We start from the raw sequence: 16,195 nt of genomic DNA, 5'->3' as shown, positions 1-16,195 counted from the left end.
TGCGGTGTAGCTAACTTATGGAACTACACAATACTTTTTCTGCAAAAATAAAATATGAGTGAAGAAGCAAGAATTGTCTTACTTTTTTGGCATCAAACCTGCCTAATTCTCACTTGAAACATGTTTTGCAATAGGCTAAATGACACATTCTGTGAACAGCTGACTGAATTATCTGTTCTTGAAATTTGTAGTCTATGACATTGCGTGTTTAGATATGATCATTTTTCATGAAGTAGTTTGAATGTAGTGACTTTAGTTGCTTAACTTCTTGCAGTGTGAAGTAGGCCTAATTGGTAGCTTGGTCAACTATATTTTCAGAATAGTTTCCCCACCACTGGTTAAAAACTGAACCACATTAAATGCGTTTGATGTATGGCTTATAGGGCATGTAAGCTAGAGGCAAAGTCAAATAACATTGTGCGAATTAGGCCTATATGCAATAAAAGTAGAAAATGTATACAGCAACTGGAAAAGTTTAGCATAAAACGAAATGTTGCATTGCTGATATTGGTTGATGTTTTGGTATTTCGATAAAACATCAGAAGTGGTTTGTAATATAACACACAGATGCTCATTTGATTTCTAAATGATAACTAAGGCTGCGTTTACACAGGCAGCCAAATTCTGATATAAACATGTTCTAATTATTGACAAGATATTTGATCTGATTATGAATAATATCAGATTGGAACTGTCTGTGTAAACGCAGCCTAACTGGCCACAAGCATCGAATATCATCACACTTATTTAAGGAGGCCTTGTAAATATATAAGCCAAGTGCTCCATCTTTCGGTGAGATGGGTACAGGTTGTTTTTTTAGTGGTACACCCGCCAGTAGGTGGCAGCAAAGCGCATAAACCCTGGCTCTGTTGACGTCAGAGAGGAAACAGTCGGCGAATAAGAACATCTCGCGCGAATATAACATAAAATAATAAAATGGTGGACGCGCGGTTCTTTTGAAAGGGCTTCAAAGTTTATCATCACATATTAAATATTTGGATCACCTTCGTATTTTGTGAATCAACGCCAACGGTGATTGGAAATCATTTGGTGAGTGTAGTAGCATTTCATGAATGTCTGTATTAAAACATTGTGGTAGCTGGCTAGCTAGCTAACGTTACAGGAATGGTGTAACTATACGTCAGTACTAAGTTACTAGTAGGTCAGTACGTTAGCGACTATATTAACCAAATATACTTTTCCGTGAACTTAAACGTTCACTAGCTAGAGATAGCTAAATGTCAACCAATCTATTTTGTAGATAGCTACTGAATAAAGTGTTAGCTTTTCTAAAAATCACACCGATTCAAATCTGACATGATTTCATCTTTAATTTTAAGGGGAGCCATGGTCATGGACACAGTGGAGACTCGATTCGCCCATTTGTTGCAGCCTATCCGGGAGCTCACGAAAAACTGGGACATTGATGTGGCCTCGGAGTTGGCAGATTATCTAGAGGAGGTAGGAATGAGCCCGTGACATGCATTATGGGGAAAATCATGTCAACAAAATAGATTTTAAAGTACTGTATTAACAACATTGTTGTGTGTCAACACACACAGCCTTGAATCAATCAATGGAGTCACCAACCGGGTTGAAAATCACACAGACCAAGGCTGGAGTAGATTGTTAAGAAAGCTTGTCCTCTCACTCATTCATATACACTTACCACTCTCATACTGTCTCTATGTTCTGGCAGTTGGATGAGATGTGCATCTCGTTCGATGGGGGCAAAACCACTCTGAACTTTGCAGAGGCAGCGCTGCTCATCCAAGGCTCAGCCTGCATTTACAGCAAGAAGGTGAGAAGTTGTTTGGTAGAAAATAATATTAGGCTGGTTTCATATAATATTCCAGACTTGTTGTCCAAAAGTAACTGTGATCCACCACAATTCATTTCATCTCAACTGTGGTATAACTATGATATTGTTAGCAGCTTGAGTTTTTGAAAAGCGTGTTACAGATAAAATGTATTATTATTAGTGTTTCCTCTAGGATTTGTTTCAGAAAAGTTGGGGGGGGGGGTTGTGGTAGCGGGTGTGGCCAACTGCGCCGTCTCTGACCAACATTATTTAGAGGTCCTCGAAACGGGGCGGAGAGAATTTTAGTTTTAAAACTAGTTTCCTGCATTTTGTCAAGGGGCTCACTGTCTGAGAGAGAATACATTCAGTTTAAAGCTAATTTCCTTAAATTCTTCTACACATTTTGCCATGGGGCTGAGAGAAATTGCAGTTTTAAAGCTAATTTCCTACAATTCTACACATTTTTCCATGGCTTAATGCATGTTCTTATGCAATCTATCTGAGTGACTCAAACATAACAAAATCAATGCCATGACTGTCTAGTTTTTTAAATGTTATTATTTTTTCCCCCCACCTTTATTTAACCAGTTGGCAAGTTGAGAACAAGTTCTCATTTACAACTGCGACCTGGCCAAGATAAAGCAAAGCAGTTCGACACATACAACAACACAGAGTTACACATGGAGTAAAACAAACATAAAGTCAATAATACAGTAGAAAAATAAGTCTATATACAATGTGAGCAAGGGAGGTAAAGGCAATAAATAGGTCATGGTGGCGAAGTAAATACAATATAGCAAGTAAAACACTGGAATGGTAGATTTGCAGTAGATGAATGTGCAAAGTAGAAATACTGGGGTGCAAAGGAGCAAAATAAAATAAAAAATACAGTAGGGGAAGAGGTTGTTGTTGTTTTGGTTAGTTCTCAAGGATCTTATTTACAAAATATATAGGTCCATTATCATTTCTACACACTTTATATCTAGCTTAAGTGTTTTAAGTTTACACTGAAAAAGTTCCATCCCTCAAATTATTTTCAAAACAAAATCATATCATTCTTTTATCATGTTTTTTTGGGGGCGACAACGATTTAGCAGCTCACCGCTGCTAAATGAATATAGGGGAAACACTTTATTAAAATGTATTATTTTGTTATTGTTTGATTCAGGTGGAGCATTTGTACAACCTGGTGTACCAAACTCTGGACTACATCAACGACAGAAACAAGTAAGTGCAGCGCCTTCAGAAAGTATTCACACTTCTGGACTTTTCCCTCATTTTGTTGTTTTACAGTCTGAATTTATAATTGATTAAATTGAGATTTTGTGTCACTGGCCTACACACAATACTCCATAATGTCAAAGTGGAATTATGTTTTTAGAAATTTTTACAAATTAATAAGAAATGAAAAGCTGAAATGTCATGAGTCGATAAGTATGCAACCCATTTGTTATTTATATAAGTATTCAAGAATTCAACCCATTTATGTAAATTTGATATTTCTGTATTTCATTTTCAATACATTTTCAAAAATGTCTAGAAACATGTTTTCACTTTGTCATTGTGGGGTATTGTGTGTAGATGGGTGAGGGGGGGAAACGATGGAACAGTGGAATAAGTCAAGGTGTATGAATACTTTCGCAAGGCACTGTCTCCCGCCTCGCTCCCTGTGAACACACACAGCACCACTCAAACCGCAAGTCTTCATGGTGCTCTTCTTCACTTCCTTTCCCATTGAGTTTAAGGGGTTTGTATCTCATTTTCAGGAAAAATAAACAAGCATTGACTTCTGGAGAGGATGGCACGGATGGGGCCTCATCCAACAATGCTAATGATGACGACGGGGTAAGAGTGTGTAGCCGGGGGGGGGGGGGGGGGGGGGGGTGACAGTTGGGCTAGGAAACCCTGGCCAAAGAGAGCCATAGGGGGTGTGTAGCAGGATTTAGTTCCGGCCCAACACTGTTATTACCTGATTTTACTTATGTTTGTTGTTCCCCCAGTTTGAATCCTTAGACCAGGATACAACAGATGTCTCCCTGCAGTCAGAGATGAAGAATGAGGCTAACACAGTGAGTGTCCACCTCTGGAAACATTTAACCCTTTATAAATGCCCCTCTAGAATGTACAATATATTGATTGGTGTTTCAATCAGACTAACTGATTTGTGTGTGTGTATCCATGATTCTCTGTAAATGATTGTCCTGTGTGTTCCTTAGAATGTGGACGTGGCCCCTCTTCCCCCTGAGTCTCTGATTCCTCCTGAGGCATTTGAGAAACAGAAGCTGCTTCTCGTCAGGTGGGTGCCAAGTCCACGGCCTAAACCGCCCTCAACATGATGAGCTCTTCTGTAGAATAACTATGGAACATTGCCAGCCTTGCCATATGTAGCTGCCTTACTTTCTGATGGAACACATTTCTGTAGAGGGCTGTCATATCAATGTTTGTGTGTGCCCTGTGTATGTGCTGCAGTCTGAAAGGAGAGGTGCTGGGCAGCTGTAAGGACTTTAAGATGAACACGTTCACTCCGGACGCCCTGGGTATCATCCGCCTCTTCTTGGCCTCCTCTCAGTCCCACTTCCTCAGGGATGCCCTGTCTGACGCACCCCTGGTCCCCGTCACCCTGTTCGGGCACCAAGGTAGAGAGGCATTTAGAGATCGATACAGTATATCGACAGTTGTACATTACTGTGTCTAGGTCTATACACTGTACACAAGCGTTTTGGCTTGACTTTATCTCAGCATTCAACACCATAGTACCCTCCAAGCTCATCATCAAGCTCGAGGCCCTGGGTCTGAACCCCGCCCTGTGTAACTGGGTCCTGGACTTCCTGACGGGTTGCCCCCAGGTGGTGAAGGTAGGAAACAACACCTCTTCGCTGATCCTCAACACTGGGGCCCCACAAGGGTGCATGCTCATCCCCCTGTTGTACTCCCTGTTCACCCATTACTGCGTGGCCAAGCACGCCTCCAACTCAATCAAGTTTGCAGACAACACAACAGTAGTAGGCTCTGGGAATGTGGTGCCAGGAAAATAACCTCTCACTCAACGTCAACAAAACTAAGGAGATGATTGTGGACGTCAGGAACCAGCAGAGGGAACACCCCCCTATCCACATCGATGGGACCGCAGTGGAGAAGGTGGAAAGCTTCAAGTTCCTTGGCGTACACATCACTGAGTGTCTAGTTTGAGAAACAGACGCCTCACAAGTCCTCAACTGGCAGCTTCATTTAAATAGTACCCGCAAAACACCAGTCTCAATGTCAACAGTGAAGAGGTGACTCCGCAATGCTGACCTTTTAGAAGGCCAGCATCCCGCAGTCGCCTCTTCACTGTTGACGTTGAGACTGGTGTTTTGCGGGTACTATTTAATGAAGCTGCAGGTACTATTTAATTTGAGCCTGTAAACGAACCCACAAATGCTGATGCTCCAGATACTCAACTAGTCTAAAGAAGGCCAGTTTTATTGCATCTTTAAAACTTCTTGCGACTACAGGGGGTGCTGTTCCGAATTAGCATTTTGTCGTCTCCAAATTAAACTGCCTAGTACTCAATTCTTGCTCGTACAATATGCATATTATTAATTCTATTGGATAGAAAACACTTTCTAGTTTCATACAAAGTTGGAATGATGTCTGTGGGTGACCCAGAACTCTTTCTACAGCGAAATCCATGACAGACAGTGAAAGGTCTGAGAGCGAAGCTCTGATTTCAGATCAGTTTTAAAAGTCTGTGTCTATCCTATGGAACGACACGAACTGCACCCGCCTTCCCCTGGATGTCAGTAACCAATGAGAAGTGGAATGGGCCTTCTGCGTAGCTCTCAGAGGTTATAAAGGACCAAGGAGTGAGGGTAGCCCCCCTTTCGACGCTCGCCTTTACGCAGGAAGACACCTCCGGATGCCATTTTCAAAGGCTCGGTTATCAACGTAAAATGTATCCGTCTGTAATTTAATTCGATATAGGACTTAGAAACATCATAAGGTAGTTAATTTAAACCGTTTTATAGCAATTTATATCCGTTTAGTGCGATTTTGATGCATTTCTATGTGAAGCACCGGGCACATTTCGGGGTCCCGGTCGAACGTTAGCGGGCATTTAGACGGACAAAGGACATCTTTCGACCAAAAGAAGATTAAACCCAAGAAAGAATACATTGCCCAAGAATCTGATGGAAGAACAGCTCAAAGTAAGCAATATTTAATATGATAAATCGTTGTTCTGTCGAAATATTTTAAACGCATATTTCGCCATTTTGTTTGGTATCGCGTCACTTGGCGAACCCTGTATTGAAAAGTAAGGATAATTTTAAAAATGTAAGTCAGCGGTTGCATTAAGAACTAATTTGTCTTTCGATTCCTGTCAACCCTGTATTTTTTAGTCAAGTATATGATTAGCTTTCAATTAAACTAGATCACTCTGATAGATGACGTCAGACATATTGAGGCTTGATTTCCTAGTATTTTTATTGTGTAACCACGGTTTTGTATGGCTAAATATGCACCTTTTCGAACAAACTGTATATGTATGTTGTAAAATGATGTTACAGGAGTGTCATCGGAAGAATTCTGAGAAGGTTAGTGAAAAAATTAATATATTTTGGCGATGATAACGTTATAGCTCCCTTTGCCTTGAATTCATGCTCTACTAACGTTTGTACATGTGGTATGCTAACTTATCGATTTATTGTGTTTTCGCTGAAAAACGCTTAGAAAATCTGAAATATGGTCTGAAATCACAAGAACTGTGTCTTTCCATTGCTATGCTTTGTCTATTTTTATGAAATGTTTTATGATGAGTAAATTGGTCATACACGTTGCTCTATCTAGTAATTCTAGTCGATTTGTGATGGTCGGTGCAATTGTAAACTGTGATTTCTACCTGAAATATGCACTTTTTTCTAACAACACCTATCCTATACCATAAATATGTTATCAGACTGTCATCTGATGAGTTTTTGTCTTGGTTTGTTGCTATCAATATCTTAGTTTAGCCGAATTGGTGATAGCTAGTGGTGGAGAGAGAAAATGGTGGACAAAGAAAGATGGTGTATTTTGCTAACGTGGTTAGCTAATAGATTTACATATTGTGTCTTCCCTGTAAAACATTTTAAAAAACAGAAATGATGGGTTTATTCACAAGATCTGTATCTTTCATCTGGTGTCTTGGACTTGTGATTTAATGATATTTAGATGCTACTATTTACTTGTGAAGCTATGCTAGCGATGCTAATCAGTGTGGGGGGGGTGGGGGGTGATCCCGGATACGGGGTTGATACTCGTGAAAGGTTTCAGGACAACAGTTTTCAGCTGTGCTAACATAATTGCAAAATGATTTTCTAATGATAAATTAGCCTTTTTAAAATTATAAACTTGGATTAGCTAACACAACGTGCCATTGGAACACAGGAGGGATAGTTGCTGATAATGGGCCTCTGTACGCCTATGTAGATATTCCATAAAAAATCTGCCGTTCTCAGCTACAATAGTCATTTACAACATTAACAATGTCTACACTGTATTTCTGATACATTTTATGTTATTTTAATGGACAGAAAAATGTGCTTTTCTTTCAAAAACAAGGACATTTCTAAGTGACCCCAAACTTTTGAACGGTAGTATATGTGTACGTGTGTGTATATATATATATATTTTTTTTTTTTCTTTCTTAATCCATTCCTTACTTAGATTTATGTGTATTTTGGTAATATATTGTGAAACTGTTAGATATTACTGCACTGTTGGAGCTTGAAGCACAAGCATTTCGCTACACCCGCAATAACATCTGCTAAACATGTGTATGTGACCAATAACATTTGATTTGAGAAAACACCCCAATGATTTGATTTCTCTGAGCGGGTTGGGAGCGTTTGTGATGCGTTTTGCCTCCAACAGAGTATTATATAAAGGTAAAAAAAAAAGACATTTTAAAAATCCCATACCATGTTGCCAGGACCAGCTCAAATGGAATATACGGTTCTTTAATGTGTATTTCTAAGCTAAGGCCGGGTGCTGACACCCTTATTGTTGTTGTGTGTCCAGATGACGCTGAGCTTGCAGCAGGGGATGCCGTGGTGGGCGTTGCCGGGGATGATGGTGGTGATTCCGGTGCGGAGAACTTTCTGCCCCTGGAGGACAACGGGATGGAGATGGACCATGGACCTGAGGAACATATTGACAGACACCAGGTAGGAACGAAGAAATCTCTCTCTCTCTTACACACACACACACGCACATACTCATGCGTATGTAAACTCAGCAAAAAAAAGAAACGTCCTTTCACTGTCAACTGCGTTTATTTTCAGCACACTTAACATCTGTAAATATTTGTGTGAACATAAGATTCAACAACTGATACATAAACTGAACAAGTTCCACAGACATGTGACTAACAGAAATGGAATAATGTGTCCCTGAACAAAGAGGGGGGGTCAAAATCAAAAGTAACAGTCAGTATCTGGTGTGGCCACCAGCTGCGTTAAGTACTGCAGTGCATCTCCTCATGGACCGCACCAGATTTGCCAGTTCTTGCTGTGAGATGTTACCCCACTCTTCTACCAAGGCACCTGCAAGTTCCTGGATATTTCTGGGGGGAATGGCCCTAGCCCTCACCCTCCGATCCAACAGGTCCCAGACGTGCTCAATGGGATTGAGATCCGGGCTCTTCGCTGGACATGGCACAACACTGACATTCCTGTCTTGCAGGAAATCACGCACAGAACGAGCAGTATGGCTGGTGGCATTGTCATGCTGGAGGGTCTAGTCAGGATGAGCCTGCAGGAAGGGTACCACATGAGGGAGGAGGATGTCTTCCCTGTAACACACAGCGTTGAGATTCCCTGCAATGATGACAAGCTCAGTCCGATGATGCTGTGACACACTGCCCCAAACCATGACGGACCCGCCACCTCCAAATCGATCCTGCTCCAGAGTACAGGCCACGGTGTAACGCTCATTCCTTCGACGATAAACGCGAATCCGACCATTACCCCTGGTGAGACAAAACCGTGACTCATCAGTGAAGAGCACTATTTGCCGGTCCTGTCTGGTCCAGTGACGGTGGGTTTGTGCCCATAGGCAACGACGTTGCCGGTGATGTCTGGTGAGGAGCTGCCTTACAACAGGCCTACAAGCCCTCAGTCCAGCCTCTCTCAGCCTATTGCGGACAGTCTGAGCACTGATGGAGGGATTGTGCATTGCTGGTGTAACTCGGGCAGTTGTTGTTGCCATCCTGTACCTGTCCCGCAGGTGTGATGTTCGGATGTACCGATCCTGTGCAGGTGTTACACGTGGTCTGCCACTGTGAGGACGATCAGCTGTCCGTCCTGTCTCAGGCGTCTCACAGTACGGACATTGCAATTTATTGCCCTGGCCACATCTGCAGTTCTCGTGCCTCCTTGCAGCATGCCTAAGGCACATTCACGCAGATGAGCAGGGACCCTGGGCATCTTTATTTTGGTGTTTTTCAGAGTCAGTAGAAAGGCCTCTTCAGTGTCCTAAGTTTTCATAACTGTGATCTTAATTGCCTACCGTCTGTAAGCTTAGTGTCTTAACGACCGTTCCACAGGTGCATGTTCATTAATTGTTTATGGTTCATTGAACACGCATGGGAAACAGTGTTTAAACCCTTTACAATGAAGATCTGTGAAGTTATTTGGATTTTACGAATTATCTTTGAAAGACCGGGTCCTGAAAAGGGGACATTTCTTTTTTTGCTGAGTTCATATAGATACACATTGCCTTCAGAAAGTATTCACACCCCTTGTCTTTTTCCACATTTTGTTGTCACAGCCTGAATTTAAAACGCACAATACCCCATAATGTCAAAGTGGAAGGATGTTTTTTTGAAATGTTAACAAATTCATAAAAAATGAAAAGCTAAAATGTCTTGAGTCAATAAGTTTTCAACCCCTTTGTTATGGCAAGCCTAAATAAGATCAGGAGTAGAAATCTGCTTGTCAAGTCACATAATAAGTTGCATGGACTCAGTCTGTGAGTGTGTTTTAACATGATTTTGGATTGACTACCTCATCTCTGTACCCCACAATTAACTACAAGGTCCCTCAGTCGAGCAGTGAATTTCAAACACAGAAAGACTGTGAAAAGAAGGAAGATTCAACCACAAAGACCAGGGAGGTTTTCCACTGCCTTGCAAAGAAGGGTACCCATTGGTAGATGGGTAAAAAAGCAGACATTGAATATCCCTTTGGGCATGGTGAAGTTATTAATTACACTTTGGATGGTGTATCAATACACCCAGTCACTACAAAGATACAGGTGTCCTTCCTATCTCAGTTGCCGGAGAGGAAGGAAACCGCTCAGGGATTTCACCATGAGGCTAATGGGGACTTTAAAGCAGTTAGAGTTTAATGGCTGTGATAGGAGAACACTGAGGATGGATCAACAACATTGTAGTTATTCCACAATACTAACCTAATTGACAGAGTGAAAAGAAGGAAGCCAATAGGGGATAAATATTCTAAATCATGCATCCTGTTTGCAATAAGGCACTAAAGTAATACTGAAAATAATGTGGCAAAGCAATTCACTTTTTGTCCTGAATACAAAGTGTTATGTTTGGGGCAAATCTAATACAACACATTACTTAGTACCACTCTCCATTTTTTTTAACCATAGTGGTGGCTGCATCATGTTATGGGTATGCTTGTAATCTTTAAGAACTGGGGTGTTTTTGAGGATAAAAAATAAATGGAGGATAACCTGGTTGTCTGCTTTGTACCAGACACTGGGATATGAATTGTCCTGCTGAAAGGTGAATCTTAAACACAAGGCCAAATATACACTGGAGTTGCTTACCAAGAAGACACTGAATCTTCCTGAGTGGCTGAATTACATGTTTTACTTAAATCTGCTTGAATATCTGAGGCAAGACTTGAAAATGGCTGTCTAGCAATGATCAACAACCAATTTGACAGAGCTTGAAGAATTTTGAAAATAATTATTGGCAAATATTGTACAATCCAAGTGTGCAAAGCTCTTAGATACTTACCCAGAAAGAAGTACATCTAGAATCGCTGCCAAAGGTGATTATAACATGTATTAACTCAAGAGTGAATACTTATGTAAATTAGATATTTTCAATACATTTGAAAAAAGGAAGCATGTTTTCACTTTGTCATTATGGGGAATTTAATAGATTTTGAATTCAGGCTGAAACACAACAAAATGTGGAATAAGTCGAGGGGTCTGAATACTTTCCAAAGGCACTGTGCATGCATGCATACATACGTACAGAGGAACCGTTGGTATCACACACGCCTAGTTCCATTACAGCTAGTAACCCCTTTATCGTAGCCCTTTTTATGGGACTTTGTGTTGAATTGTGTATGATTTGTATTACCATGTGTGTTCTAACTTGTTCTCTCCCAGGCCCCCAGTGAAGGGAGGGTGCTGAGGGAGAGGGAAGGAGTCCAGCAGCTCTCTGAGGAGGAGCAGAAGAAACAAAGGATGGAGGAGGAGAGGGCTCAGATGGTACGGTTACCCGTCACAACCACCGACACATTTAGAGACGGAAAATAACTATTCTAGTATGCACGTTGTTTTTTCTGTCTTTGTGATGTGAGGATTTGTGATGCAGGCTAACATGTGGAGGTTACATGACCTTTATGATACAGTCGGCGAGGACAAGCCTCTGAAAACAGGTGAGAACATTTTCCTATCGATGAGATGCAGTCCAACTGACTCTTACTCACTGAGAGGGTATCGCAGTATATTTTCTGTGAGGGGGCCTGTCTGTGTTAAATGTGTGTTCTTTCGCCATAGGAAAATGTTATAAGGTTCCTCCGGGTCTGGATGATTCTGGGAAGCGGAAAAGGAAAGGCCCCGCTGCGCTGCAAGACTTCTGGACCTGGTACACTGGCACCTGTAAGTTGTGCGTAAATGCGTGTTGGTGTGTCTGAAGACTGAATAGGATGGAATATACCTGACAAATGCCTTTTCTTGTTGCAGATGACCCGCCTGAACCCAGGCTAAAGAATGGACCCACGTATACAGGTAAGGGTGGATCTCATAACTCCTCTATCCCCTCATTTAGTTTTATTTTGAACCCTCTATTATTTGGCGCTTACAGCAAGTGGTGTTTCTGTTACAGACTTGAACTACATCTATATGAGTAAAATGAAAGACAAGCTGAAGACCCGGAAAAGGATTCTTAGAAAAACGGTATGTGTTTGTACTTCTATGGGTCATGTTGCAAAGCGCATTTTGTTGCGGTTTTTACTGTTGAGTGTATGAGTATGTACTGAACATCCAGCCTTTTGCCCTTACAGGGTGTGTTTGTGTCTGACGAGGAGCTGAGAAGGACGTACCTGCTGCTGGACGAGAGAGTAGAGAGGGAGGAGGAGTTAGAGGGCCTCAGACACCACGACCCCCTAGGCCTGCACGATGACCTCTCTGACAACGAACATGACCCTTTGACTGATGAAGCCCCGGCTGACTTCCTGAATGGACAGGCTTTCATACCTGGTAGACACTGTCAGGTCTCCACTGTGTGACTGTAGAGTTAGACTAATGTATTAGTGTCACTCCACAATGATATGTTACTAGACAATACAAAACACAGATAAAAAAAAGAAAAACAGTGTGGACCACTCATAGTTTTAAGACACTGTTGGCAATCATAGGCAAAGATAGTATGTTTACAATGTTTTTGTTGCTGCCAGGGGCAGACATGGACGGGCTGAGTTACGAAGACCTGGTGAAGAAGAGTGTGGTACGTATACACGGTCTCAATGCCCCAGTCTTTCTGGGTCATGTTCCAGCGAGGAATACTACAGGGTTCTGTGTAGCTAGTCACTGATGTTCCTGATGTCCCCTCCCCCCTCCCCCACTTCCTTCATATTTCAGGAGCAGTTCCTGGTGAACTCCCAGGGTTATGCCCAGGAGACGGCGCTGTCGAAAAGAGTGAAGGAATGGGAGGACAAAATACGACCGGAGCTCACCTATCAGGTAAGACTCAATAACATACTTTCTATACATTTAGCAGTAGATCAAGTATCTATTCTAATCAAATATATCATTGTTCACCCCGTTGGTGATTTCTAGTGTGGCGTCATGTGATCTGTTGGCTAAACTTCCAGACACTCCTGTCCACATGTCTATGTAGGAGGAGCGTGCTACCTTTGACATCCATGACTATGGGGACAGGATCGTAGCCGCGTTGTGCAGTGTGGGCCAGAGGAGGACCTTCGCCTCTATAGTCCACGGCATGGACAACTTCGAGGCCTGCAAGTACATGCTGGCTTCCCTTCAACTGGTGTGTGTGTGATTTTAATACATCACAATCTAATCGAGCGTAATCAGCCACTGTCTGGAGTTTACAGTCTTGAGACTGAACATTTGATATTTAGAGATGCTTGATTTTATTGCATGACAAATGAGTTTGATAGCTTCTAGTTCAAGGTGTATTAGTCTACAGTAACTCCATTACTCTACCATCAGGACACTGTGCCATCAGGTTATTATCATGCTCTCTCCTCTTCAGGCCAACGACTACACAGTGGAGGTCGACAGGAGTGAGGGTCTCGAGGAGAGCATCGACACCATGGGACTCACTCTGCTCAGCAAACACCGGGCCAACCAACGATTCAAGAAAGCCCCTGCAGCAACCTCCGACCCTATATGACCCATTCATCTCCTGAACCTGATCCAGTGTGTGTGTGAGCTCTTGCCACCTACAGACTCAGTGGGGACTAGAGACCCATTACTCTGAAATGTGGTACACACTCCTGTGTGTGTGGCGCCACTTGTGCCTACCGGACCACTAGTACTAACCTGCTCTATCAACAGGACCTGGCTGCAACCATTAACTCGCTCATGTGCTCTTATTCCTCTATTGTTTTGATCTTTGGTGTCTGTCATATGTCTGTGTATTCCTCTGGTTATGTCAAGAGAAAGAAGCTATTTTTTTCTCATTCACCTGCATCTACACAATATATTTACCAGATGTTGCACTCGGGGTATGTTGTGGTGTGTCGGTAGTGTTGACTGACCCTAAAAATATCACCCTTTTCACAATGTTTGCCTTTGTATCCATGACAATTGTATACGTAGCTTTTTATTTGCATGTTTGTCCAAGTGGTGTAGAACTCATACATTTTCTATCAGATGAGAGGACTTTTAAGAAAAACTTTAATTTTTCTACTTTCATTTAAGAGAATAACCTAAATTGGGAAATTATGTTTCATTGGTTTGTAAGGAAAAATGATTTTTTTTACAATGGCCAAAAATGTGTATAAAATAAAACATGAGCATGTGGATTTTACTAAAATTGTGTAGACACTTTCAATATTGCAACACCTACTAGTGATTGTAGTGCCCTTGACAAAAGACTAGTATAAAGACAATTTCATATCCAAATCATTATTGTCGGACAATTTATTGCACACACAGAATCAGTATAGCCTTGAAGCGTCCATATTGTTGTGGTTTGGTCTGGGAATAATTCAACATGGCCTCATTTCTGATGGAGATTATCTGGACTGGGTTCAGTTTAAGTGTGACATACCATAGGTCTTTGATACAGTCTTGTTGGTGTGGTTACCGTCATTCACTCAGAGTTTGACGTAGCTCTTCATATGGTTCCTGATGCTCTCAGCAATCTGCACGTCGTCCTTCATCCTGTTGTAATAGTCCAGGAACAGTCCATCTGGGTTGACCAGGTAGATGAGGATGGTGTGGTCCACTATATAGTCCCCGTCCTCATCCTTAGGTCCAGGGCTGGCGTACACCCTGTAGTCCTTCCCCGCCACCTTCACCTCCTCTGGGGTACCCGTCAGGCCGATCAGCCGGGGGTGGAAGTCCTTCACGTACCTCTCCAGGGCCGCCACGTTGTCTCGTTCTGGGTCGACCGTCACAAACAGCGGTTGGACCGCGGGGAGAGACCGGTCCTTGTCCAGAGTGCTGACCACAGCAGATACCTTATCCAGCTCTTCGGGGCAGATGTCAGGGCAGTGGGTGAAGCCAAAGTAGAGGAGCACCCAGCTACCCAGGAAGTCTCTCTTGGTCCTGCGGTGCCCCCTGTGGTCGAGGAGGCTGAAGTCTCCCTGGCCCAGGGCAACCTTTTTCAACTGCTCTATACGCTGCATTCGGTGATTTTGCTGCTTCTCGTTACGCACGTACCACCAGGTGCCAAGCAGACCCCCGCCGAACAGCAGGGTGACCACCAGACGCGTTCGTAACCTGATCTTGGCTGTGGAGGTGTTGGGTCCCTGGGAGAGGGTGACCCTCTGGGTGAAGAGGGAGAGGGGGCCACGGGAACTCCCCAGTGTCTGCTGCGGGTGTGTAAAAGGCCCATACAGGCCTGTCCTATGTTTAGGGGTATGGTGTCCACAGAGAGGTGCCTGTGAGGAGAGCCACACCCTCTGGGGGTGGTGTGTGGAGCCAGAACTCTGTTGGACTGCTGAAGACCTCACGGTGCATCTCAGGAGTCTCCCAGACGTAGCATGGAGGTCACCCCCTATGAAGCCTACAAGTCCCAGCATCCTTCTCTCCAGACACAGCATACTTCCCACAGAAAACCTTGAGGGGTTGAGAGAATAAAGGGTTGTCACTAGTCACCGCAGCCACAAAGTCATAAACCCTGTCTATTTCTACCATTTATCTTATTGAAATGTGAGTGTTAAACCTAACCACATTTTTAATGCATTTTTTAAGATAGAGCCAATTTTGACATTGTGGCGGTGGTAAACTAGGGGAAACCAGAAAAGTGAGAATGTAAGCTAGCTGTGTTCCCAAGGCATACCAGCCCATTCAGTCTAATAACACCACAGGATTTAGCGCTGTAATTGTCCTGACCCTGTCAAACCATACCACAATCATCAGCAACACAGCACTACCACAAAGACAATACAGGTTTAGAAACTGACTAGTAGGCGACTCAAGCTAAACTGCATCATTCTTAGGTCCAGCTTGAGTGGCTAGCTATCTGGCTAAGCCTACAAGCTACCTGACTTAGATGCAGACGTTTTTATGAGCAATGACTGAGCTCTTTAAATTAGTCTTGCTTTCATATATCATGCAGGTTATCTTCTAATATCCCATTTTGATGGCATAATGGTTAACATTGCTAGGTTAGCTACCTCAACTTCCTGGCTGGTCGACCTTTACATGCACACACTGCTCATGTGATGCCGCTGTTAAATGACCACCGTCTTTTCAGATATGTATATTCGACAATACCGACATGTAATAAACAAAACAAAAAATACTATTATGAACAAGACAACAATTGGTAAATGTGTTTGACAATTGTGTTGTTACAAAAGAGTTAGAACAATTGTATTTGACATGTTGAAGTCACATCGGCAGATTCGTGTATATCTCTGTTTGTGTCCTAGACTTTCCAATAGGTGGTGGTGTTGTCGCTCCTACATGCCG

General features: G+C 42.6%; 2 protein-coding genes across 3 annotated transcripts; one reads left to right on the top strand and one right to left on the bottom strand.

The window, feature by feature from the left end:
• Window positions 1-936: 936 nt before the first annotated feature.
• On the top strand, window positions 937-14,166 carry LOC120050044 (condensin-2 complex subunit H2-like). The gene is made up of 19 exons (XM_038996655.1): window positions 937-1,050; window positions 1,341-1,461; window positions 1,700-1,801; window positions 2,970-3,028; window positions 3,568-3,646; window positions 3,802-3,870; window positions 4,018-4,097; window positions 4,271-4,437; window positions 7,841-7,986; window positions 11,189-11,290; window positions 11,397-11,460; window positions 11,582-11,683; window positions 11,768-11,812; window positions 11,910-11,980; window positions 12,088-12,283; window positions 12,481-12,530; window positions 12,665-12,766; window positions 12,924-13,073; window positions 13,302-14,166. The coding sequence occupies exons 2-19, from the start codon at window positions 1,348-1,350 to the stop codon at window positions 13,440-13,442; spliced, it is 1,839 nt and encodes a 612-aa protein (XP_038852583.1). The 5' UTR covers window positions 937-1,050; window positions 1,341-1,347; the 3' UTR covers window positions 13,443-14,166.
• Window positions 13,857-15,968, bottom strand: LOC120050045 (protein SCO2 homolog, mitochondrial-like). Of its 2 annotated transcripts, none has more exons than XM_038996656.1 (2): window positions 15,898-15,968; window positions 13,857-15,337 (listed from the first exon to the last, which is right to left on the bottom strand). In XM_038996656.1, exon 2 carries the CDS (start codon window positions 15,319-15,321, stop codon window positions 14,371-14,373), a length of 951 nt encoding a protein of 316 aa, XP_038852584.1. In that variant the 5' UTR covers window positions 15,322-15,337; window positions 15,898-15,968; the 3' UTR covers window positions 13,857-14,370. The 2 variants fall into 2 exon arrangements, with proteins under 2 accessions (XP_038852584.1, XP_038852585.1); XM_038996657.1 differs by lacking the exon at window positions 15,898-15,968 and adding an exon at window positions 15,765-15,881.
• Between the last annotated feature and the right edge of the window lie 227 nt (window positions 15,969-16,195).

Source organism: Salvelinus namaycush, chromosome 6 (assembly GCF_016432855.1).
Source record: "Salvelinus namaycush isolate Seneca chromosome 6, SaNama_1.0, whole genome shotgun sequence".
In the NCBI taxonomy this organism is placed as follows: Eukaryota; Metazoa; Chordata; class Actinopteri; order Salmoniformes; family Salmonidae; genus Salvelinus; species Salvelinus namaycush.
Note: the sequence above shows the minus strand (reverse complement) of the source record. Positions and strands in the feature narration are given on the sequence as shown.